General features: G+C 49.1%; 1 protein-coding gene across 8 annotated transcripts; it reads left to right on the plus strand.

Annotated features, from left to right (window-relative positions):
- Window positions 1-9,463: 9,463 nt before the first annotated feature.
- Window positions 9,464-17,018, plus strand: Miip (migration and invasion inhibitory protein). Of its 8 annotated transcripts, none has more exons than XM_021649176.2 (10): window positions 9,464-10,497; window positions 10,899-11,126; window positions 11,357-11,818; window positions 12,230-12,482; window positions 14,587-14,695; window positions 14,776-14,828; window positions 15,191-15,320; window positions 15,447-15,543; window positions 16,263-16,400; window positions 16,662-17,018. In XM_021649176.2, exons 2-10 carry the CDS (start codon window positions 10,977-10,979, stop codon window positions 16,731-16,733), a joined length of 1,464 nt encoding a protein of 487 aa, XP_021504851.1. In that variant the 5' UTR covers window positions 9,464-10,497; window positions 10,899-10,976; the 3' UTR covers window positions 16,734-17,018. The 8 variants fall into 8 exon arrangements, with proteins under 8 accessions (XP_021504851.1, XP_060235095.1, XP_060235097.1 ...); XM_060379112.1 differs by having other exon boundaries at window positions 9,464-10,093; XM_060379114.1 differs by having other exon boundaries at window positions 9,464-9,794.
- Window positions 17,019-26,518: the final 9,500 nt, after the last annotated feature.

The raw sequence follows: 26,518 nt of genomic DNA on the forward strand, positions 1-26,518 counted from the left end.
TTTTAATTTTTTTGGTCTCTCACTAGTAGAGATTCTCTGATGCTCATCATCTTCTTTGAAGTGGGCTGAGGGTGCTGCCGGGAGTTAACATCTCTCATTGTCAAAGAAGCCTTAAAATAATATCTCTAAATGCCACATTCTTTAGGTCTCTGAAGTTTTTGAAGAACATCTATTTATTTATCATTATATAGTACATAACCAGTTCTATCTGTCTATCTGTCTGTCTGTCTATCTTAAATCTGAAAAGGCAAATATTGTTTCTAGCTATCTACTTACTATCTGTTTAACCTAGGAAACATATTTCTGTGATAAATGAGACTATTATCTGACTATCTGACATGACCATGAATCTGATTAACCATTAACTTGTATTACTTAATTATCCTAAACAGTTTCTAATAGCCACTTTTAAAGGACTGGAAGGAAACCTTGTATTTATAAATGAGTTGTATGGGTACAATACCTCATAACAGAGTAGAAACACAGATACACACAGATGTGTCTGACAAAGGTAACCTTAAATTTATATCAATATATCAAAATTTATACCAATGAAAACTAAATCTGTATCAATATACAATAGTCCATAACAATGTAAACAAAGTAACAAAGTTCTAAGTTGAAACATAGATTCAATAATCTACCTTTTGTCTTATTACTCCCATAAAATATTACTATATTCCTCCCTCTTTTCAACCCCTTTTTCCCTACGTAAGAAAGATAGAAAAAAGAAAAGAAAAAGAGTGAAATCCCTGAGTAAGTTTTTATATCTTACTCAGGGATTACATCATTAATTTCTGAATAACATCATTAATAACTTATAACCATCTTCTAAATGACAATAAACATCTATAGCCCCAGAAAACAACCAAAAACCTACCCACCCTACCTCAAGGGAAATGGGACATTGTTCTTCTCAAAGTTGCTTCCTGCTGATTTTGGGGTGTAGGAATCCTTTTTGGGAGCCCAAATAAATTTGGAAGAAATTGTTAAGCAAGCCAGCAATAATATTTGTGGTCCAGTCTTTAAATGTTGAGAAATTTCAGACTTCATAGAAGTCCTGTTTGGAACAGTCTGAATGGCTGGACCAATTGAGATCAGACCAATTGAGATTGGCAGTTTTCTTTGAAGCTATCCTGGGAGCAGGTTTTGAAGGAATAACAGCTGAAGCAGTCTGAAGCAGTCTGAGGCTGGATCATGCAGGATTCTGGAATAATCTGTCAGCGCCTCAGCATCCTGGAAGATGAATCTTGTCAGGGCCAATCCAGCATCAGTGGGGTCTGTTTCTTTTACTCTGAAAACATGTAATGTCTCACGAGTGTTACACAGTCCTGAAATTATAAATGCATAAGGCATGCAGGATGCATAGATCAATTAAGGATGCGGTTTCTTTTTTTTTTTTTTTTTTTTTTTTTGCCTTTTGTTGAGCAAAAGAAAAACATCTGTAAATCGCCATTCATGCCGTATGAAAAGATGGGCTGTAATAGGTAATAAATCATGGGGACTCTGTAGCCAACAAGATTTGCTGGCTATGCACAGACATTCATCTCTCAGCCAGTGTCAGAGCTGTTGCCATGTAGTGGGATCAGCAATACAAGTTACCTGCTTGTTCCTTTGTCTGTAGCCAAGATCTTCAGGAGGACTTTCCCAGTCAAGTCTGATTTCCAGCAGTTTGGATGGAATATATAGCTTTTTGTTTCTTGTAGAAGAGACAGGCATCTTCTACTTCCCAATGCAACATATTTCCTGTCTTCCATTTTGGATTAGCACTTTTACATGCAGATCTAATTCAGCAGTCCTTTCTAAAATCCAGTGTATTTTAGCAGCTATGCTACTTGTCTCATTAAAAATTTTAAAATCAAGATATCCTTATTTAATCTATTTTGGGGAGCTGCTATGATTGTTCAAAGCTAAGCACAGAGCTGGGCATAATAACTACTATCAATTTATCTTCCTCCCACCCCAAAGTCCCCAATGCTTATATTATTATCCTCTCTAGAATCGGTCCATTCTCCTCCTTTCCTGCTGCTACATCTTCTGCCTTTCTTCCCCTCCTCGTGGTCTCTGGACCCCAAGCCCATGGCAGGATGGTAACCAGATCTCAGGGCCCTGAAATCAGCATCTGAAAACACGGTGCACAAGACCATCCTCCAACAGAAACCCTGGGAGATGTGGGTAGGACGTTTAGCCGCATGTGCAGAGGCCCTGAGGTGAGTGTGCTCACTGTCTTCAGAGAGCTAAAGGAAAGAAGGCAGATAGGGTCTGGGAGCAGAATGGGGTGTTTTGTTTTGTTTTTCCTGAGGCAGGTGCTACTGAGGAGAGGAATGAGCAAGTAGTCAGGGCAGACTTACGTCATAGTAGGGGTCTCTGCTGCCTGTTGGAGGCAGACATTAGAGTGAGGTTGGAAGCAGAGAGACGAGCCAGGCAGTGACAGTATCACTCCAGGATGTATATGGAGGTCAGAAGACAGCTCTTGGAGTCTGTTCTTACCCCCAACCTTGGTGAGGCAGCGTCTCTTGTTTGCTTCTAAACTAGCCAGAGAGCTTACAGGCCATTCTCTGGCCTCCACCTACCTTCCCCGAATCTTAACAGAAGGGTGCTAGAGCTTTCAAGGTGTGCCACATCTGGCTTTTATCTGGCTTCCCAGACTCATTTCACAGCTAGAAATTTACTTGCTGAGCCATCTCCCTGGCCCCACCTTTTTTTTTTTCCTTGAGATATGTCTGTCTGTATAGCCCAAGCTATCCTTGAACTTAAAATTCTGCCTCAGCTACCCTAGAGCTAGGATTATAGGTTTGCAGTACAGTACAAGTCCATTTTAAGAGTATAGTCAATGAGCGGGGCATGGTGGCACACACCTTTAATCCCAGCACTCGGGAGGCAGAGGCAGGAGGATCTCCGTTGAGTCTACAGATGAGTCCAGGACAGCCAAGGCTACAAGAGAAACCCCGTTTCAAAAAATCAAAACAAAAAACACACAAAAAACAACCTAATACTAAAACAAAACAAATATTCAACACATTAAAAAAAAATTGTGCAGCAACCAAACACAATCATTTTGAATTTCCATCTCCAGAAAGAACCCGGCCTTGTCGTGACCCCACCCCTGCTCCTACCCCAGACTAGGACACTGGACCCACTAGTCCTTCTCTATAGGTGTGGCCTTTCTGAACATTTCATGTAAGTGGAATTACACCATACGAAGCCTTTGTTCCCTGTGGAGCTGGATACACATGTACATGTGCTGTTCTGTTTTGTGGTAGCCATGTGGTAACATGTGCGAGGCTGATATTTGCGTACAGGTCTTTGTACGGACATAGTCTTGGTAGATACCACAGACTGGAATTTCTGGGTTCTATATATTTAAGAATTGCTAACCTTTTTCTGAAGTAGCTGTAGCATTTTGCATTCCTACCAAGAGTGCACAAGTCCCAGTTTTCCCATCCTCAGCAACACTTGGCATAGTGGATCACTCTGCATGCCCTTTGCCTTTGTTTGCAGTAGGAGTGGAACCCAGGGCCTTTGCTCATGCTAAGCAGACATTCTATAACTGAGCTACAGCCCTGACCCAACAGATCATAATTCAAGACATTATAAATATATGTTTTGTTTTCTGAGACGGGGTTTCTTTGTGTAGCTCTGGACGTCCTGGAACTAGCCTTGTTGACCAGGCTGGCCTCAGACTCACAGAGATCCACCTGCCTCTGTCTCCTGAGTGCTGGGATTAAACACATGCGCCACCGCGGCCTGGCTGAATAAATATGTATTGACACTTCAGTTGTAGTCTGTCTGTGTCTAGGGAGTGGATCCCAGGGCAACAGAAGACCCCGGAAGAAGCCATACTAGGACGGGAGCTGGTGCTGGAGGTACCCAGACAGGGTGCTGTACGGAGGGTCTGGCAGGCCTCAGTGGTACAGTGATCTGTTGACCGTTCGGATAGGCAGAGTTCCCTAGAGGAACAGAACCAACACATGTGTGCATGTGTTATAAAAGGAAATGTATTACCCTGGCTTATACACTGGAGCTGGATGGCCCAGCAGTGGAGAGGCCAAAAATCTGGCAGGCACCTACATCAAGGAAGGAAGCTCAGCAGTTCAAACCGGTCCTGACAGGCCAAAGAAGCTGGAGGATGCGATCAGCAGAGGACAACTGAAGCACTCAGATCTTTTTTTTTTTTTCTTCCTGGTACTTTTTCTCCCATTCTATTCCTTCCGGATTGCAGTTTGGAAGGTGCTGCCCACAGGAAGGGTGGTGCCTTCGCATCAGTCCTCTCTGAAAACATCCCCAGTGACACAGGTACATCTCAGCAGTCCTAGATGTCCCCCTTTTCAGTCCAGGTGACGACCCCAGTTCCAACCACCACGGTCCACTGCTGATGAGCCAAACATGAGAAATGGGACCATCCCAGACTAGAAAGAAAAACAACTGGGCCTTGAGAAGAGGCCAGACCAGATGGCCCTCCTCAGAAGACAGGATGAGCTTATTTTAAGATAAGAGAACCTGAGGCAGGAAGCATTGCCCTTGGAAGAAGCTGTAAGCTGCCAGCTGCAAAACTGCTATCTTTTCTGCTGACTAGTCAATGTAAAGATACATGTGTGACCTGATAGGTATAAAAACTCTGTGCTGTATGCTTGGGGTTGTCTCCTGCCTTGAAGGGATAAACTGCCTCTTGCTTTGGGGGAGGGAGCGGTACGGAGTCCCCGCACCGGGAGTGCAGGTTTTGCAAACTGACATCATGCTTACTTTCCAGATGGGAGAAATTATTCTAGCTGAGTGCAGCTTGGTGAGCCAGTGGGTTTAACTGGGCTTCCAGGAACACAAAAGACTTACAGGAAACCATAGCACTGAAGCCTCCCCCCATCCCCACAATTCAACTGACTCACATGCCTTCCCCTTCCACGAGGGAATATCAGTGCACTCCAAATCTTGTCAAGGTGCCATGCGAGCAATCACAGTCCTCCTGAGTTCAAGATGGTAGCAGCCTTGTCATACCTGACAGTCCAAGTCCCGTAATCCTTTACTTTACCCCTTCCTCCGATTTGTACATTCTTTCCACTCCCTCTTCCTGACATTTCCTGAGCACTGAAGGGAGTGATAGAGATGTCTGACTTTCTTCCACGTAGGGTTGAGCACTTAGGACTCGGTCACTTGAATTCTTAGCATTTTGATCACTTCCCCGCTTCCTCAGTAACTACCACCTACTTCGAAAAAGCTCCCCTCATCAAGGCTGACGGCAACAATCATCTATAGATACAAACAAAAATGTTTAGAAGGCAATTTGACAGGCACATGATACCATTTAGCAAAACAGCAGTATTTTCCCATTAGGAAGTACCCATCCACAGGTTTTTTTTTTTTTTATTGTTGTTGTTGTTTGTTTTGCTGATTTTTTTTTTTTGTTGTTGCTGGCTTACAGAGCCAAATATGAGTCCCTTTCCTGTGGAGCAGGCCTTAAATCCAACTGGAAAATGGTTGCACAATCAACTGTCCTGCCACTGTTGTAGAGACAGACGCAGTTGCCTGCAGTGCTGACGGGGACATTGACATTCAGGGTCCTCAGCGGAGTAGAAGCATGGACGACAGTAGCCTTCATAGCCCTTTGTAGGACTAGGACGCTAGCCAACAAGAGGACGCTTTCAGCTTCATCTCAGTACTATTCCTCTTTGTCCTAGGTTCAAAGCATGTGATGTCTTCAGCAAGTTCTGATATGCAGCCACCAATGGCCATAACCTTTACAGTTTGTGGGCCTTCAGGGACCTCCTAGGAAGGTAACCCATACCTGGCTCTAGACTTTATGTTAAAATATCGAAACAAAAACAAACCAACAAGCAAAGACCATCCCTTCTAAGTCCCCACTGCAGGGCATCCTTGTGAATTTAAACTCCTTAACTGATGCTTTGGTATTCACAGGTAGAGAGAAGCTGCAGTAGGGCCCACAGGAGACTAGCCCTCACCATCTGGCCACTGCTGGCTCTTGTGCTGGCTCTTTTTGTACTTCTGTTAAGTCCTGCAACTGAGCAGCCGCGGCAACCACTGTTGGGTCCGGTGTGCAGAAAAGGCTAAATGCTAAGCTCTTCCACATCTTATCAATTAACCCTCTGACAAAGCATACCCTTATGTCTCTAGTGACAAGCACATCTCCCGGGCCCCTCCACTGTGGCTGAGCAAGTTCTACACAAAGCCACTCCATCATTCCAAGTTCCCTAAGCCTCTTAATTCCATCCTTAACATAAGCCCACGACAGGGTGTTGGGCATCTGCAGCTTTCTCATAGGAGGCCATCTTTGGGCCCATACCTCAGCCAACCAATCAAACAAACTCTTGACACCTCCTTCCACGGCACAGGCTAGGACATTAAACTCACTGTCAAGACTCAAAGGACCTAAGCAGAGGAATTCGGTCTGGTCCAGGATTGTGAGCCTGCCAGCCTATCCCACACCCTTAACATCCATTCTCCAGCACGCTCCCCTTGTTTTTGCATATTTGCATAAGCAATCCACTTGAGTTCCTGGGGAGTGTAGAGTTTCTTACTGTTAAGGACAGAATGAGACTGGGGTCTGGCGACAGGTCCAGAAATGACTGAGGGTGGCGAGGACTGGTTCTGTGGAACCTCAGCTTTGGGCTGTTCTTCAGACAAAGGTGGAGAGGCCAATACAGTGGTCCCGTCAGGATCAACGTCCTCCCACAGGTCTCCATCCCACGTAACAGGATCCCAGTCTTTGCCAGTCAGCGCCCTCACTTTATCTGCAGACACCTTACGAGGAGGCTGCCCCTTAACTTTGGACTGTAAATCAGCTAATCTCACGATGAGGGCCTGAGTCTGGGTTTCCCTAGCTTCAATCCTGTGGCTGTAGGAGAGAAGAGTCTCTTCCAGGACACACTTAGAAACCTTTAGATCATTTACGTGCATTCGGAGCTGGGAAATTTCATCTCTGAGTTGGTCCCTTTCCTTTGTTACTTTATTCAGAGATGCCAGAAGCAGCTCCCCAACAGCGTCATATTCCCTAATCTTCCAGAAATGTTCAAAAGTATTGTACACAGAATCACTAAGTCCCTTACCGCTCGAAAGCGATGATTCGAGGGGATCAGCCGCATTTATCTTTTTCAGCAGCTCACGCCATGGGTTAACAGTGTCCTCGGCACTAGCAGCATAGTCGTGGGCAAGTTCGGGTTTGAAGAGCCAGCTCCAGACACGGCCAAGCGCACGTAGGAAATTCATCTTTGGGCTCTGTCCTGCAAAGCTTCGGATCCAGGCTTCAATTTGTCACTAGGGCTGGATAAAAGAACCTTAGGTAATTGTTGGTGCGGGGTCCACGCTGAAAAGTGGTCAGAGAAGATGGTCACAGTTGCAAAACAGTTCCCCGCGGGTTTTTACTTTGTCCGTGCCGCCAGTTGGAAGGTGCCGCCCACAGTGTGGGTGGGTCACTGGCCCACGTGTCAATCCTCTGTCGACCCGCCCCCAGAGATTGGTGCGTTTCCCTAGTCTAGTGGACACCAAAGCTAACGTTTAGAACTTTTTTCTGTTTGCTTTTCTTTTCTTTCCTTCCCCACCCCCACCTTTTTTTGTTTGGTTTTGTTTTGTTTTTCGAGACAGCGTTTCTCTGGGTAACAAGCCCTGGCTGTCCCTGAACGCTTTGTAGACCGGGCTGACCGTGAACTCACAGAGATCCACTTGCTTTTTGAGCATTAGGATTAAAAGTGTGTGTCACTAAGCCTGACTTTTGTTTTTGGTTAGTCTCTAATTCATGATCCTTTTGCCTCTGCTTTCCTGTCATGTGCCACCACATCCAGATAATACATTGGACTTTCTCAAATGCTCTAAGATTCCAAGAAAAAAAAAATTGGGATGCCTCCCATGTCCGACCCCTAAGAGAGAGGACCAGGCGTTTGATGAGCTTTCTGTGTCTGCTGAGATTATCCCTACTTGACTTCTTGTCTGTTAACAAGACAAACTATTGTTTCAAACTATTGTTTTTGTTCTGAGACAGCATCTTGCTCTGTACCTTGGGCTTTCCTGGGGCTCACTACAGGCTGGCCTTGAGCTCACAAAGATGAGCTACTGAGTGCTGGGATTAAAGGTGTGCACCCGTGAAACTGTACTGATCTTCTTCTTCCTCTTCCTCCATCCTTCTCCTCCTGCAGTTCCTCCTCCTTCCCTTCTTCTTGTAGACAGGGTTTCTCTGTGTAGCCCTGGCTGTCCTGGACTCACTTTGTGGATCAGGCTGGCCTCGAACTTACAGAGATCCACCTGCCTCTGCCTCCCGGAGTGCTGGAATTACAAGTGTTCTCCACCAGGTGCTCTGGCAGAGCCCTTCATCTCGACTGAATGAGCTCTGTTCCTTCCCCCTCCCCTGGCACAGAATAGATATTTGCAACCTAAAAAGTATCTTTAAATTGTACCTGTTGAATGAAGACAGTGAGACCAAACAGGGTCCTTATAGTAGACTCCAGAATGTTCCTTTCAAGTGTCCTCCAAGAACCTTTCCCTGGACAGGGCTGACCTTCTGCTTTCATGACAGGGAGAAGGGAAAGCATCTAACAGCCAGGAGCATTAAAAACACGGAGTCCTTGAAACTAGCTAAAGTAAAACGCTTCGTGCACAGAGGTCTGGGCTCAGTGCCCAGCACCACAGAAACTTAAGTGTGCTGGAACACGCCTGTAAACCCAGCGCTAGGGGAATTAGACGATGCAGGATTAGAAAGGAGTTGAAGATCATCTTCATAACATAGGGAGTTTGAGGCTAGCCTGGACTACATTAAATTTTGGCTTATATTTTACAGGACCAGATTTTTGGTATCTCTATTGTAATTTTCCCACTGACTAGTCTTCCTGTTCCCACCCTTTTAAATCTGCTTCCCAGTGTCTCTGCCACAAATCAGGCACTTCACAACGACTCAAGGTGTTATAGAAAGCAGGGCTAATAGGACGCCTGTAAACCCACCAACAACAACCAGGAGGAGCCCCTAGTTTGAAGCAAGCCTAGACTACATAAGATTTTCTCTAAAAAAAAAAAAAAAAAGTCGGGGAGGGGGGCGCTGGAGAGATAGCTCAGAGGTTAAGAGCACTGGCTGCTCTTCCAGAGGTCCTGGGTTCAATTCGCAGCACCCACATGGCAGCTCACAACTGTCTAAAACTCCAGATCCAGACCCTCACAAGGACATATATGCTGGCAAAACCACTAATGCACATAAAAAAAAAAAAAAAAGCTTGAAAACGGGAACGCATTGCCTTGGTCTCTTGCCCCGCCCATCCGCAGCCACTGGCAGCTTCACATCCGGAAATTGCGTGGACTGACTAATAGGAGCCTGCCTTTCTAGGTAACCATGCCTGTATGTAAAGTTCGAGTTGGGAGAGTTGTCATTATCAGTTAACCAATCAACAGTGAGGCCCCATTAGTCCCACCCCTAAATTGAAACTGCCGCTTCCGGATGCGAAGTAACGTTTGTTTGGCGACCCCCGCCAATTGGCCAATCGGGACAGCGGCGGAGCCCCAGCATTAGCCAATCAGGACAACCATTGGAGGTCCCGTTTCTGCGTTACAAGGAGGCTGAGGCAGAGGCAGAAGAGGCGGAGCCCCGGGTTGCTGGGAACCCGGGCTTCCGGGTGGAGAGCGGTGGAGTCCTTTCATCCGGGCGGCCAGTGATCTTGGGACCAGCGAGGTGTGCTAGACCGGTAGAGAAGGGGCGAGCGGCCTGCCTCGGTGTGCACCCTGCCTGGGTGCGCGTGAGTGAGAGGCTGGGATCTGCTCTGCTCGCCAAGTCCTCAGGAGTGTGTGGGGTGGCAGGGCTGCGACAGGTTAGGGGCTCTGGTGCTGGTGGAGGAGTCTGCACCTGGGGTCAAAGAGAAATGGGCAGCATTTGTCTACACTGCAGACATCTCTTCCAGAAGCAAAGGAGGTGTCCCTGCGCTTAACTTATAAGGGACCAAAGCTGGCTGGAGAAGGGGAAGGTTTCCCAGGATCCTGCCAACGCCCGGTCAGGACCAGGCTTTCCTGAGTGCAGACCCTTAATCGGCAGTCATGTGTCAATAAAGGTCTATTTGCCCCAGAGCACAGCCAAGAGAGCAGAGACATGATTCTACCCGAGTGTGGCTGGGTGAGCTAACCAGTCTTCAGGAACTTGTATGACCCAAGGCAGCTGCCTCGCTGACAAGCCCATCTAGCTCGGGTTCTGAGTCGCTCCTGTGTTTAAAGCAACCTTGAGGAGGAGCCTCCTCCCACCAGGAGGGAGCTATCTGAATGTCAGAATGTCCTGCACAACAACCAGGAACCCATATTTTGGTTCAAACTTTGCTTGTGACACTTACTAGCTGTGTGACCATGGGGTACACAGGCAAAAATAAATAAAAAGAAAGAATGGCTGGGGGTAGCTTTGTGGCAGGGGATAGGCTTGGTGCTGTAGGCCTTGGGGCTCAGTGCTAGCACCAGGTAACAGGCTGCCAAGCTTTGAATTAGCACTCTGTGTGCGTATGGCAAGCACATGCCATGACACGGGTGAAGGTAAGACAATTGGTGGGAGTCATGTAGGCCCTGGGAATTGAACTCAGATTGTTAAGCATGGCAGTCAGCCCTTTTGCTCACGGAGCCATCTCACAGGCCCCAGGAATCAGATTACATAGGGAAGGTCCAGTGGGAGTCCAGTGGGAGTCTTAGTCTCTTGGCGGGCGAGAAGCACAGCCTGGCTGGGTTAGTAGTAATGACCTTTATTGAGTGCTGTGTTAAGGGTTTAACACACTGCCCCGTGTGCCCCATTGACAGCATGGTAGGGTAAACACTATGCTCCCCTATTTATCTGGTGAGGGCAGGAGGCGCACAGAGGTCAAGCAACCAGATGGTTTGAATCCAGGCCTGTGTGGCAAGGTTCCCTCCCTCATCTTTTGTCATTGCTGTTTTGACATCAGGTGGAACCTAGCCTGAGCACCTCCTGTGGACATTCTGCAGCCCAGAGCCAGCGACCTTGCTGTGAGGAGCTGTGACCCATGCCCAAGATGGCAGAGACAAAAGACCCCGTTCAGCTTCGCCTCCTCAGTCTGGAGCTGCTGGAGCAGCTGTGGGCCGGGCACGATGCCATGTGTCGGTCTGTGGCCAGAGCAGCGTCAGAGGTGGGTGGCCACCTTGGTAATGCCCAGGTGAGGAGGAAAAACACCACCTATTCCTGTGACTATGTCCAAGCCTCCAGGGTCAACCTTACCCAATGTACCCATTTCACTGATGGTGCAAACTGAGGGCCCGGGAGGATAGAACTGGGTTGGGACACCCCAAGGCTTCAGGAGGGTGAAGATCCATGTGTCCAGAGCAGGCCACAGTGGCTGGGCACTGGCCAGGCTGCATTTTGGGTAACTGGACCTGTTTCTTGCAGTCAAACCTGGACTATAGCAGCAGTGGCAACTTAAACATGCCACTGTCCCAAGAGACTTCCTCAGAGACCTCCAGCTCACAGGACAGAAGACACATGTGGGACCTGCTGCAGAGTCATGGAAGTGACAGTGGCAGCTTAGACATACCACCATCCCAAGAGACTTCCTCAGAGACCCCCAGCTCACAGGACAGAAGACACATGTGGGACCTGCTGCAGAGTCGTGGAAGAGACACATTTGAAATGTTCTGGTCTGGCAATACCAACTCCAGCGTGGACTCTCTCCCGCCTGCCACATGCCAACACCCGGAGCCCCAGCGGGATGGACTGTGGCCCCCCTCAGTACCCTTGCTAGCCACTGAAGGTCTGAAAGGGCCAATGCCTTTGGCAGAACCAAAAGGTCTGGGGCCTCACAAGACACAGGTCCCAAGGTCCATCCTGTCACAACCACACAAGCCGCTTAAGGTAACTCAGGGGTTCCCAGAAGCCACGGGGAGCTTTCTCGAGCCTCCACTCCCCTGTCTGATAAATTATTCATAGAACAGCTCCTCTAATAGGGGTTGAGGCTTCTAGAAGAGTCAGTGTGATGTGTCCCGTCCTTGCTATCCGTTCTTAGCACTTTGGGGAGTAGGAGGCAAGCCTTATTGTATGGGTGGAAACACTGAGGCTGGAGCCCAGGCTTGTTCACAGCCACACCTGAAGTGGAGCCAAACTCACCTTCCCTGTTCTGAGTTCCCCAGTTGAGGTTGGCACTAAGCCAGAGTCTAAGTCAGCTTAGATGTCAACAACACGCATGTTGTTCCCCTGAAATAGGACTTCCTTTGGGTCGGGACTGCTTGCTGATCTAGCCTGTGCCATCCTTGTCTACTTCCTCAGTCCAAAGTGACCTTCTCCCAGGAGTCCTGTCAACTTCCTCAGTCCAAAGTGACCTTCTCCCAGGAGTCCTGTCTACTTCCTCAGTCCAAAGTGACCTCCCAGGAGTCCTGTCAACTTCCTCAGTCCAAAGTGACCTTCTCCCAGGAGTCCTGTCTACTTCCTCAGTCCAAAGTGACCTTCTCCCAGGAGTCTTATATGCCAGAGAGCAGCAGCTGGCATTCCCGGTCACACCTGAACCATGATTGGATTTCAGGTGAGGGGTACTTTTGGACCACTCTTACCTTAGCCTGGACACAAATGAAGCTGGATGAGTGAGTGAATCAAGGATGCCCTATATTTGAGCATTCCTAGAGGCCAACTGTAATGGAAACGGCTCCACTCTACTGCCCCTCTGGCTCCTCAGGGGCACCTATCCTCCCTCCGTCTTCTTCCACCCTGTTACTGTCAGCTGAGTGTTAAAATGCATGCAGCAGAAATGTTGCCATTTTAGCTTTTGGTTATTAACTGTTCGTTTCTGTGCGTGTTTGCCTGTGTTTATGTCTGTGTCGTGTGTGTCCTGGTGCCTGTGGAGGTCAGAGGGGGGGGTGTCAGAGGCTGGAATTGGATGGTTGTGAGCCACTTTGTGGGTGCTGAATCTCTGCAAGAGCAGCCAGTTTTGTTTGTTTGTTTAGACAAAGGTCTCTCTGTGTGTTCCTGATGACCCTGGAACTCCCTCTCTAGACCAGGCTGGCCTAGAACTCAGAGATCACCTGCCTCTGCCACCACTAAAAGCATGCAGCTCCATCTTCGTGTCATCGTGGTATCTCTTTCTTTCTTTCTTCTTTCTTTCTTTCTTTCTTTCTTTCTTTCTTTCTTTCTTTCTTTCTTTCTTTCTTTCTTTTCCTTCCTTCCTTCCTTCCTTCCTTCCTTCCTTCCTTCCTTCCTTCCTTCCTTCCTTCCTTCCATCCATCTTCATCTCACATCTATAACCATGGTCCTGGCTTCTGTCCCTTCTCCTGTGGGCAGCCCCTCCTCCTCCTCTCTCTGTAAATGGCAGCCTTTTAAGCCTAGTAAGTCAGGCTATGCCCTTGGGCCCAGCCTTGATTCTGCCTGCCTTTTACGTATTCCATGGCCTGACCATTAGTACCTTCTCTAGAACTTCCTTAGGAAATTTCTGCTGGAGTCCATGACCTCTTCCTCACCATCCCTGCTTTCCCTCACCTCTCAGCCACGAGGACAGATCCTGTAAAAACATGGCTGGCCTGATTTTGACACTCTTTGTCCCCAGATCATCTCAGACTCCCAGCTTCACCCCTCCACCCTCACCCCTCACTGTGTCCTGGCCACGTTCCCTCCTGACCGTCCCTCACACACGCCGAGCACCTGCCTGTCCTGGGGCTTTCACATGTGCCTTCTTCACCCATGGAGCTTCCTTTTGGCTTGTTTCCTGACTTCTCTGGCCTCTGCTCTGGTCACCTTCTTGGACCTCCCTTGGAACCTCTGCCTGTTGGTACTCAGCCACGTGGTTCTGGCCTCTGTTAGGACCAACGCACCAATGTTGGGAAATGTGCGCCTGTGGAGGTTACACACGGGTTCACAAATCATACCATGAGATCGGTTCCACGTGGGAGGTTTATTAGGGGAAGGGGGGTTGCAGAGAGAGAGAGAGAGAGAGAGAAAGAGAAAGAGTAAGAGAGGAAGAAGAAGAGGGGGGGGAGGGCTCCAGTTCTCTTATAGGGTGACCCAGGGCATGCGCAGGTAGTTCCAGGTGGTCAGCAGGTGGTCTGGGTGTCTTCACAAATGCCTGATAACTGGTCTGTCAGGTCCCTTGGGGCTGCCAGTTGAAGTGCCTGCTTACTGATCCCAACAGCCTCCAGCTTCCCAGCCAGTGTCCCCCTTGAGAAGGCAGCCTCCTCGGAGTGGGAACCTTGTCCAGCTTCCCCCTCTCTCTTCAGCTAACTGCATGTAAGCCAGGTGCCTGTGTGTCAGCAGACTCTGTGCTGGGAGATGGGGGCAAAAGTGTTGAGCTGGAGGACAGCCTGGGCTACAGGAGACCTTGTCCCTAAAACAGAAGCAAGCAGACACACACCTTTAATCCAAGCAGTAAAGAGGCGGGGCCAGTTCAGTCTCTGAGTTCAAGGCCAGCCTGGTCTGTATATGGAGTTTCAGGCCTGCCAGTTACTGTCTAAAATAATAAAATAAAATAAAAAAGAACTTGTGGCCCCTGTTAAGGGTTCTGTGAGTGTGCTGTCTGTATGTAGATGATTACAGCAGAGCAGGCTGGGCTCAAACAGAGCTGGCAGTCACCGTGGGTGACAAGTCTCAAGGGTGAGATGGACCCCCCAGCTCAACTCACCCACCAGTGCTTTGCCCACCAGGGTCTGTGGACAGTTCCTCTCCAGTCGCCAGTGAATCCGAGGCCTTCTTCTCTGTGCTGCAGAGGTTTCGAGAAGCCAACGAAGAGGATTGTGTTTGCAGCTCCCCTGAGTAAGCAGGGGTGCATGGGAAGTCCTGAAGGTGGTTGTGGGAGACTCCATCGCTCGTCCAGCTCATCTTCTCTCTCCCAGAGCTGTGTTCCCAGACCTGCAAGAGAGCCGCAGTGTGGAAGAGGACCACGAGTGTGAGTGTTCACTTGCACCAGGGCACCCTGAGCTGGGGGCTTGGGGGAGGGTGGCCTGGTGTCTGAGCAGTGTGGCACCCATCCTGGCCTGAGGCTTTGGCTGGCCTTGGTCCTGCCCTTTGTAACCACCTGTGTCCAGAAGCTGTCGTTGACGGTCAGGTATAGCTCTCAGTGCCCCGGAAGACATTTCTGCCTGAACTTTGGTGTGGACCCAAGACTTTGGGAGGAAAGGGTTTGGAAAAAACATGGCGCAGAGTGGCGCCTCAGTGCATGGTGTAGCTGTGTGCCTAGGGACAGCCCCCGAGGCCCTGGCAACAAAGCCCCCGGCTTAGGAGAACTGTGGTGTGTCGTGGCACTCACAGGTGTGTACTGTTACCGTATCAACCGGCGCCTGTTTGCTGTGCCAGTGGATCTGGGTACCCCTTGCCGCCTGTGTGGGGTACCCCGGGACCAGCAGGGCCCTGAGACTCTGGAGGAGCCTGGGCAGGTCAGGTGAGTGTGAGAGTGTTGGGATTCCTGGAGTGGGGTGGGGTGGGGGTTTCCCAGTGAACAGTGTCAGCAAGGGTGGAGCCCAGAATGTGGGCCCTGCTGATTCCGGTGGTGCACCTTCTTCCTCAGGGTGAGCATCCCCCTCTCCATTCTGGATCCTCCACACCAGTATCGAATTCATAGACGGAAGAGCTTTGATGCCTCTGACACGCTGGCTCTGCCACGGGTAAGCTGCCTTCCCTAAGAGGCTGAGGCAGATATTAATGGGGCCTGAGCTATTTTTGCTTCAAGGCTCTTGGATGCTAGCAGGCCTCAGCCTTCACCTGGGCTGGTGGTGACCTCAGTCCCTGGGCAGATGTGGCGTCTGTCCCCCACATTGTGTCTAAGATGGACATCTACGTGGGCCCTATTCACTGAGCTCCTCAGCACTGCGTGAGAGCTTCTAAGAGGGCTATTCCCCAGAGCCACAGCAGCTCCTGTCTTCCCTTACTCCCACACAGGCCATGGAGACAGGGCGGAGCTAGTAGGAGAGATGGATTTGAACCCAAACCTTTATGTGTCCCATGATCTAGTCAGGATGGGAATCAAAAGGTGTCCTGCCCACGCCTGGTGGAGGACAGAGTGGCTGCAGTTGGGAGAAGAGAAGAGGGGAAAGACCTTTGGCTCCCAAAGTGGGTAGAGAGGGAACATCCTCAGAATTGGGGTCCTGAGGATGGCTTAGTGAAGTCATGTAACATGGGTGTTCAGGGCCACGTCCAGTGTGGAAAGGAATCCACTAATGTCCACATCCTCTCTTCCATCTTGGCCAGGTCAACAGGGACTGAGATTGGGGTGACCTAGGGTAACAAGCCAGGAGATAGAGCTGTGGCCTCCCCTCCCAGGGAGGAGATTGTGGTGCTCGGGTTTTCCAAAGCTGTGGATGGCCTTTAACTTTGCTCTCTACAGCACTGTCTGCTGGGCTGGGACATCCTCCCTCCAAAGTCTGAGAAAAGCTGTGTTCCCAAGAGCCTGGACCTCTGGTCTTCTGTCTCCTGTGGAGCGCAGCGCCGTCAGCTGTCAGCCACCACCAGCCCAACCCGCCTGGTAGGGTCCAGCCTGGGGTGGGAAAGTATCCAGGTGGGACCGAGCCTATTAAGGTGGGTAGCCTCGGCTCTGGCAAGCTGTCCCGCCAACTTTGATACTCCTTGCCACCTGCTCCACTCTAACCAGGAAGTGGCCCTCACTCCAAGGTGCAGGAGGGCCTGAGGCTGGTACTGGGCCCCACCCATCCCCTAGTCACCCCTAATATTTTCCCATTCATCTCTCCCCTGGTAGCTCCCCAACACCTCCCCATTTACCTTCCAGGCCTTGGGAGTGCAGGTCCCACCACCGATCTGGTCAAAGCCTCAGGTTCCCCGGATCCGCCCCTCCCACTAGACACCCCACGCATTTGCTACCCAGAAGGGGACAGTATTCTACTGGCACCCTCAGCATCCCCTGAGGATGTCGCACCTGAGAGCTGGAAGCCCTCAAGATGAAGCTGGAACCTGACAAGATGGGAGTGGCTCTGCTATCTCTTCTGGATTGGGCAGATGTGAGCGTCCAGGCCACCTACCTCACGGGAGTCCAAAAAGTGGGAACTCTGTGGGAGGGGAGAGGAGGAAGTGCTATGAGTGGTGTGTTAATAAAGCTCAGGGCCCTGCACTTCCTGTCCCAATGTAAGCCTGTCTTTGCTGCTGGTCCCCCTTGATGTCCAGGTGAACTGCTCTCAACCGGGCTCGCTTTGCCTAAGGGAGACACAGGCTACCTGGAGGTGCACCCCCATCACTGGCAGTGTAACTTTTCTGTGTGTGTGTGTCCTTTCGCACTAGGATCTCATATAGCCCAGGCTGGCCTGGAACTCACAGTGTAACCAAGGGTGACCTTGAACTTCCTATCCTTCTGCCTCCAGAGTATTAGGATTATGGGCGTGTACCACTGGACCCTACTTGGGATTCTCGATTTTTCTGTAGCTCTGGATAGATGGCTGTCTACCGGACAGATGGGGGTGTGGGTTCCCCAGGCAGGCTAGAACCAAGGTCAATGTTAAAGTATCTCAGGCCTGGGGAGCTGGCTCAGCGGATAAGAATCCTTGTTATGTAAGTTTGAAGGCCTGAGTTCAAATACCCAATACCCATGTAAAAGCCAGATACATAGTGAGACTTGAGAGGTGGACATGGAGGTACCCCAAAGTCTCGTGGGCCAGTTAGTCTGGCATATATGTTGAGGAAAAACAAAAGAAAAAAAGCAAACTCCCTACCCCAATGTGGTCTTTTGACTTTCATACTCACGCATGGCATGTTTGAACCTGCAAGAGCCTCCCTGAAAAATGCCTGTCTTACTGAGCTCTCTCCTTGATCTCTGTGGGAGGGTTCTCTTGAGGTCTCTGGTATCTGCATGCTCATTTCTGGGGTCAGTTCTAGAAACTGGCCCACAACCCTAGGGAAGATAAATTGGGAAGCCGACAGCCAAGTACCACACTGGAAACGGATTTGGTAGGAGTTCGGGAGTGGGATCCTGTTTCTCCCGTGCCTTGTATGCTTTAGGTTGCATAATGCTAAATTTCAGCTTTGGTAAGGGTGAGAGGTGGCTCAGCAGTTAGCACATGTTGCTTGTGACTGAATGAGAATATTCTCTGTAGCCTCTGGCATGTGAGTGCTTGGTCTCTAAGGAGGTGTGGCCTGGAGGAAGAATGTCACTAAGGTGGGCTGTGGGAGTTTAAAGACTCCGTGTTTCGAGTGTGTGCGTTCTCTCTGCGTCCTTGTGTTTCTGGGTGTGAGACCTCAGCTCCCGACTTCCGGCTGCTGAAGTCGTGCTCCACACTGCCATGCTGTCCCCATAAGCTCCAGATAAAACCTCCCCAAGTACGTTGCCTTGGTCATAGTGTTCTACCACAGCAATGAAAAAGTAACCAAGAGACTGCTCCATCAGAGGGCTTATGGGATCACCCATATTGGGTGGCACACGGATGCCTGTACGTCCAGCTGCAGTCATCCGATGGCCCTCTCTAGCCCCTGTGGACGCTTGTGTATGTGTGTGCATACACACACATAATTTAAAAAAAAAAAAAAAGCTCCACTTTCAGGCTGGAAAAATGACTCAGCAGTTGGCCCTAGCTGCTCTTCCAGAGGTTCCAGCACCACATGGTGGCTCATAATCTGTAACTCCAGTTCCAGGAAATCCGATGGCCTCTTCTGGCCTTCATGGACACCAATCACGGTCACGGTGCACAGGGGTACACGCAGGCCAACACCCATACATTAAAAACAACAAAAAGTTTTTTTTTTAAAAAAATGCCAGATTCTTAGATTTAAAGTTTCTCAGCTTAGAGGATTGTGTTGTCCTGTGTGTGATCCCTGCTGATAAAGGGATTATTTTAGTTTTTTTTCTGTTTCCTTATTTGTAAACAATGTACCTTTTACTTACATATTTTTCCCCCTCACTTGGGGCTGGAGAGATGGCTCAGTGGTTAAAAGAGTCCTTCTGCTCTTGGAGGCCCAGAATTCTGTTCCCAGCACCCACATGATGGCTCATGACCATTCATAATTCTGGTTCTGGGGAATTCAGTGCCCTCTTCTGGCCCATGTGCCCTGTGCACGTACATGCCTACAGGCAAAATAAGTTTTAAAATTTCTTCCTGTAATATGTCTTCTCATGATTACTTTCCAGTGTAGAAAAAATGAATGATTACTTTTTTTTAAATTTTTTTTAATTCTTTTTTTTAAGGATTTATTTATTACGTATACAGTGCCTGCAACCCAGGAAAGGGCATCAGATCTCATTATAGATGGTTGTGAGCCACCATGTGGTTGCTGGGAATTGAACTCAGGACCTCAGAAAGCACAGACAGTGCTCCTAACCTCTGAGCCATCTCTCCAGCCCCATGAATGATTATTTACTTGCACCTGTGGACAGGTTATTTAGAATGGGTAAAACACAGACAATTTGTCCCATAGAGGCTGTCTGTCTGTCTGTCTGTCTTGTCTATTATTGTGAGGGGGTGCATATGCCAGTATGTATGAGTCAGGCCTCTTTTTTTAGCATCAATCCTGGGCATCAAACTCCGGTCCTCAGGCTTGCTCAAGCCATCCTGCCAGGACCAGAATTCTTGTTCAGCTTCCCTCATTTCACCAGGGGAAACTCTGCCTCAGTAAATTTACCTCCCAATGTCCATCTCCTCTTGTTGCTGGCAGCCATCATTCTTTCTGCGTCTCTGAATTTAACTAGTCTAGGAACTTTACACAACTGGAATCAAGCAACATCTATTCTCACTTACTGGCTTATTTCACTGTATGTAATATCTTTCCATTTCACCCATAGTGTCACGTGTCAGGATTTCCTTAATGATTTTAGTTTCTGAAAGAAAATGAATTTATTAAGTATATAGGCATGGGTGGTAGACTGGTTAATAATAAGGCGACAGCACACTTTTACACTTTTCTTATTTTGAAGGTTGAATAATATTCTGCTTTGTGACTGTTCCACATTTTTTTTTTTTTTTTTTTTTTTTTTTTTTTTTTTTTTTTTTTTATGAAACCAGCATTGGCCTTGAAGTTCTGATCCTCCTGCCTGTACGTTTACTTAGGATTACAAGTGTGTGCTGCTTCACCAGATTTCTTTTGTTTTTTTGCTGTTTGTTTATTTATTTCCTGTCCCTTCTGAGAGTATATATAGCATGAATTGCAACATTATTTACTTCTAAGACAAGTGTTCTGTGATACTCTGATGTTCTGGGAATTTACATTTTGGTCCAACTCAAGGTCTTCCTTGGCCTGGCTCTTGGCTTCCTCTGAGCATTTCAGCCCACATGGAGGAGAGCAGAGCATGTGGCTTCAGAAACATCTCCTCCTAACATGTGACCTGGGGAATATTGTGTGACTTCCTCAGCTGGCTTTCATCACCTATAAAAGTATGACAATGCCAAGGAGGGGTGATGTGGACAATACAACAGAGCCACCACCTGATGGGCTGTGGTTCGCTTTACCTGTCTGTGACCATAGGAACAGCCACCCCGGGCCCTGCAGACTTTGGCCCTGTGGTGTCTAGAGGCTTTGTCCTCATGATCTTGTGGCTGGGACCTGAGCTGGGGGTCTCCATCCAGCATCAAGAAAGAGGATCTGAATCTGGACTTGGTGTCAAAGAAGTAACAGTGTCTCTTGAGTTACAAGTCAGCTTAATCTACAGAGTACATTCCAGCATAGCCAGGGCTACACACAAAGAAACCCTGTCTGGAAAAACTAAAAAGAGAGAAGGAGGAGGAGGAAGGAAGGAGGAGAAGGAGGAGGAAGAAGAAGCAAAAGCAGCTACCACTGCCCGGCGTGGTGTCATGCCTTTAATCCCAGCACTCAGGGAGGCAGAGGCAGCCAGACTGATGTGAGTTCAAGGCCAGCCTGGTCTGTGAGTCCAGGAAAGTCAAGGCTATACAGAGACACCCTGTCTTAGAGGGGGGGAAAAAGAGGACTTGGCCACTTAGCCCAGCCCATGAAAGAGTCAAGGCATGATCAAGGTACGGATGACTTCTACCGGCTTTGTGTGAAACCATTTTAACAACATTGAAGGTTTTTTTTTTAAAGATTTATTTATTTATTACTTATGCAATGTGTGTTAGCATGTACACCTGCACGCCAGAAGAGGGAACCAGATTTCATGTTTAGATGGTTGTGAGCCACCATGTGGTTGCTGGGAATTGAACTCAGGACCTTTGGGAAGAGCAATCAGTGCTCTTATCCTCTGAGCCATTTCTCCAGCACCCAACATTGAAAGTTTTAAGTTGGATCATAAGTAGGGATGTTTGCACCGGGGAGACATGAAGGCTCTCCTCGGCCCTTCCTGCCCTCTGCTGTAGCCTGTTCTAGCATCAAGCTCACCCCCCCCACCTCCCTAAGGATAAAACACTGAATTTCCTCTTGTTCAGCCTTCCCTAGGCTTTTTTGCCTTTGCTTGCTGAGAACACATAGGGAATGAATGAATTTTCCTGTTTTTGGACTCAGGAGCTCTGTCCACAGAGAGGAAGAAGGGCTGTGGGTGACCAGGGCTTTCCCAGTGGCCAGCACCGGAGGGCTGAGGGCTGAGGCTGCCAAGGATGTATGAGGTGCACAGGAAACCAAAAGGGGAAAGCCAGACTGCTGTGGCCAGTGAGCATGGCCTGAGGTTGGGTCCACAGCAACAGGTTTTCTGTGATAGTTTGAGTGGAATGGAGCCATCCTGGCAGGAACAAGGCTATCAAACCATCAAAGCAATGAACCCCAAGAAACTGGAATTGCCCTGAATATCATGCTGGCAGAGGAGAAGCTGCCATAAAAAAAAGAAAAGAAGTGACAGGCCAGTGGTGGGAAGGACTACGCCTTGACCAGGCCTCCTTACCCAACATCCACATCTCTCCTACCTTAACAAAAGCCTCATGTTAGGACCCAGAAGATGGATTTGGTTGGGGGTTGGGGGAAAAGTGGTGACCACGTTGAATAAAAAAAAACAAAAAACATTTTTTTTTTCCTGCTTTTCACTATTTTAAGATTGACTGTTGTGGAAAGGCTTGTTAGGATGCTTTGACCCAATAACGCTTGTAAAACTTGTGGTGAGCTAGCCAAGAACTGAACCTTGAGATCTTCTGGCTGGCAGTCAGATAAATAACTCCCATCACAGCACAAATCCGATCCCTTCCTGACCCCAGAGTATTTCAGGTCCCTTCTGATCTGTTTCTAATGGTGCCAATGACAGGTTCCTCTTCTCTGAGGCAACAGAAACTGCTTTTCCCAACCTCTGCTTTTGGGACAGGCACCGCTCCCCTGTGGAGGCTGCCTGTCTGCTGGGCAGGGCTCCAGACCCATCAAGTCTCAGTCTGGGGAGGAAGAGAAGAGGCCTGAAGAATTTTCCAGGGCTAAGATCCGGTGTGTCTGTGGGATCCTTCCTGCTGAGGAAGGTGAATAGCAAAGAAAGGCACTTGCCTGTGGGCTTGGAAGCCTCCCTGCTGTTGTAGGAAACAGAGCTTGCACTTATGTATACTATGCAAATGATCCAGAATAAAGACCCAGGGGTCCCACTCTCTGCATCCTCTGGAGCAGTCTAGCCCCGCCACAATTCCTTGCTCATCTGTCTCTTTCCTTCGACAAATCATTTTCTTTCCTGTATCTATAGGTATGTCTCTGTGCCATTATCAGCAACATTTAACTCCTCCATCTCCTGGGAGGTTTCTGTCCACAGAGGGAGAGGCAGCAGGGCACAAGCTTCCTGTTCTCATGGGCTCGGTGCTAGCTGTGGGTGGAAGGCCACTGCCTGGGGCTCAGCGGATGCCCCTATCTTAGGACACTCTGAGCCTGAGCCTGTTTCTTTGCCTGTCTAGTGGGGTCCAGCGCTACCCGCATGGGATGTTTGGAGGATGGAGGGATGTGACTGTTGAGACTTAGGAGCTTAAGGTCCCCACCTGGACTCCTGTCAGCCTTTGGTCTTTCTCCACCATCTCCTGACCCAGGCTGGGTGGGCTCACCAGCTCTTCCTGCCTTGCTGGGCTGGGATTCCTGAGGATGGGGTCTCCAGGTATGGACTGTCCCGAGCTTCCCCCTCTCAGGAGGCTCAGTGGTCACCAACACAGGGAGAGTTCACCGCATTCTGACCCACAGAGGAGGTTCAGTAGTGGCCCTTGAAATACATGTCCACCTGGGACCTCGGAATGGGACCCTGTGTGGAAGAGCCTTCCTGGGTGCATTGCAGGCGTCTTGAGTAAGACGGTCCTGTGTTAGGAAGGGCTCATCTCCAACCACGGATGTCTGCCTGAGTGACAGGTACTACAAGTGGTGGCATATACCTAAAATCTCAGCCTCTCACACACCCGTATGTGCATAAAAACTTGAAAAGAAGCTGTGTCTGCAGGGACTCCATGATTAGAACTGCAGTTCTGTGGAGAGGTTGGAAGGGTGTAGGTCCAAAGGCTAGTTACTTTGTCGTGTGCTAGCCCTCCAGGACAGCCATTCCTCCTTGGCACTGACATCTTGTAACTGAAAGCTGAAAATCCCTTTAGAATCTATTAACGTAGCAGACTTAGCTCGCTGCCAACCCAAAAGCTCAAATGGTATCTTGAGCGTATAGAAAAGCTTCCCCTGTCTCTCTGTACCTGCCTCTCGGATGTATTCACCAATGTGTTTTAAAAGTGCCTTGATTTATGACTTTGTTTTGTAAAACTCTCAAAAGCCTCATGAAACTGCTTCCACATCAGAAGATGGAATTTGGGGCAACCTGAATCTGTGTTTCCAGGCCATGGTCACTCAAATTGGCGTCAGGATCAACTGTCTCTAATTCTCATTAAGATGAGAGCTGTGGGGTTTTTTGAACTAACATGCACCCTCCCTCATGTTCCTGTATCCACACATGCCCCAACACACGTACACAAGCATGCCCGCACACACGTGCTTCAGGAGGCATCACCTTCATCACCATGGCCCCCGAACTGAGTCATTTAACAGCCTTGGGGCTGCGTGTCTTTCACAGAAACCGCCGTTGGGCTTCTCTGTAGCCGAGGCCTCGAACTCAGTTTCTCTTGGTCTCGCTTTTCATTCTGACTGCAAAGGGCTGTTTTTGATCTCTCTTCTGTGGTTTTGACAGAGCCGTGGCTTGTGCTTAAACCGCTAGCCTCAAGGCCACCACCTGCCTCTCTGGTCAGTCCACTTGGGCTGGGAGAGGCCCAGAACTTCCCTGCTGGCCAACCCAGTGGTTTGAGAGTTAGAAGGTAGAGAGGAAGGAGACAGGAAGACCAGAAATGATGTCATGGTGGAGGAGTGCAGGGACAGACCCTGGTAAGTATGTCATTCAAATTTTCTCATCTTGGGCTGCTGAGGGTCATCCGAGAAGTGCTAGTTCAGAGAATTATGACATGAGCTATCTGGGGATACCAAGTGGGGTGCCTGGGGTCACCAGCTGATGGCAAAGCTTCCCCAGGGCTATTGCCACCCGCACACCCCATCCCCTGCCGTCAGATTTGGGGGTCTTCCTGCAGCTAAGTGGGATCTTGGGTCCATTGCTGCTGCTGGTGTGATACCCATGAATACTCGGGGCTGAGGCTGATGCCACCAGCTCAGGTGCCTCTGGGACCCCAGCTCCCTTCCTTCCTTCTCCCCTCCAGGGTGTGTGAAGCTGGAAACGGCACAAAAAAAAAAAGCCCATCACGAGGATCAGGGAGTGAACTGCCCTCTGTTCCTTTTTCCTTCTTTGAGACAGGATTTATGAAGCTCAGGCTGGCCTCGAACTCTATGTGCAGCTGAGGTTGATCTTGGGCCCCAATCCTCCCACCTTTGCCTCAAAAAGCTCTGGGATTACAGGCCTATGTAACCATACCTACTTGTTCTGTTTCCTTTCCTGCTTCTATTTCCTCCTCCCCGTCACCCTTCTTCTCTGTTTCCCTTTTTCTCTTCCTTCCAATGCTGGGAATTGAACCCAGGGCCTCATGCATGCTAGACAAACACTCTACCCCTGAACTATACCCTCAGGCTTTATTTTTTTTCTGATATGACTTTGAACAAGTCACCTCTAAACTCAGTACTTTTTTTTTTTTCTTTTGAGACAGGTTATCACTATGTAGCACTGGCTGGCCTCAGTCTCACAGAGATCTTCATGCCTCCCATCCCCTGAATGCTGGGATTAAAAAATGTACATCTTCACACCTGTCTCAACTCAATATCTTTTTAAAAAGCAGTTACTTTTATGTGTGTGTGTATGTCCATGTAAGTATGTTCCGAGTGTGTGTGTGTGTGTGTGTGTGCCCGTGTTCGTGCATGTGTGCCCTCTGAGGTTGATTGGACTAACAGACAGTTAGTCCCAGTGTGAGAGCTGAGAAACAAATTCAGGTCCTCTAGAAGAGCAACAAGAGCTCTTAGCGGGTGGGCCATCTCTCTAGCCTCCTCAACTCAAAAATGCCTTTCACTATGCCCACTTGGTGTAGTGTGGAGCAGAGAGGTGTGGGCAGCCTCAGTGTCCCCCACACCCCCAACCTGTGTGCTGAGCTCTGGACTCCCCACCACAGGGCTGCATCTGGAGGGGAAGCCTTTAGGAAGGTGAGCAGGTTAGGAGGGGCCCTACTGCTGTAAGATCGCTGTCCTTTTAACCAGGGACTTCAGCAAGATGCAAGCACCAAACCAAACCAAACCAAAACAAAACAAAACAAAACCCTGTGAGAGGGTGTCGTCTACAAGCCAAGAAGAGAGACCTTGAGGAAAGGCAGCTCACCAACATCTGACCTTGGACTTCAGCCTCTAGAACCAGGAGCAGTCAGATTTCTGCTGGGCGAGCATCCTCGTCTCTGCTGTTACGTCATAGGCCAGGCAGACCAACGGAGCCTACTCCGGGCCCACTGTCCCTGGTCTGGAAATGCTTGAGGCTAGAACTAGCTTAGATATCAGGATTTTAAACTGTTTACATACGTGACGAGACATCTCGGACACGAGGCACAGATTCAAGCATGTGACTCAAGTGTGTTTTACACACATGCACCTGTGGTGGTGGGGGGAATGCCTGACACCCGGGCCAGTGAGATGGCCATTCAGGTAAAAGTCCTTGCTGCACAAGCCTGAGTTCTGTTCCATGGATGACAGACAGACAGATAGATGAGAGGGAGAGAGGAGGGGCTGACAAAAGCAACTTAATGCCTGGGCTCCTGGGTTCAGAGGGAGACAGCCCCGCATGGCAAGGCAGGCGTGGTGACAGGAAGGCGAGGTGGCTGGATCAGCAGTCTGGAAACACAGAGAGATGAACGCTGGTCTTCAGCTCACGCTCTCCTTTTTATTGAGTCCAGGACCCAGCCAGGGGATGCTGCCACCCACATCCGAGGTGTGTCTTCCCTCCTCAGCTGGAAGTCTGAGGAAACATCTAACATCGTGTTTCCCAGGTGACTAAACCCAGGCAAGCTGACAGTGGAGACTGAGCCTCGTATGCAGTCAGGGACACAATTTTCCGCTGATGGACTTACACTGGCGTTTGAGGAGTTTTGAGTTGGGGATGTTTTGGATTTTGAATTTTTAGAGTAGCGGTGGTCAACCTTCGCTTTGATGGCTGGCATGCAGGTAACAACAGCCTAGTGAAGAAACAACTATTACTGTCTGTCCAGGAAAAGGCCCTGGGACCTGGAGATTCGTTTTCACTGTGTACTGGCCGGCACAGGAAGGCCTCCTCCTCCCTCTGGAGATTGCTATCCCACGGCA

Source organism: Meriones unguiculatus, chromosome 3 (genome assembly GCF_030254825.1).
Source record: "Meriones unguiculatus strain TT.TT164.6M chromosome 3, Bangor_MerUng_6.1, whole genome shotgun sequence".
NCBI classification, from domain to species: domain Eukaryota; kingdom Metazoa; phylum Chordata; class Mammalia; order Rodentia; family Muridae; genus Meriones; species Meriones unguiculatus.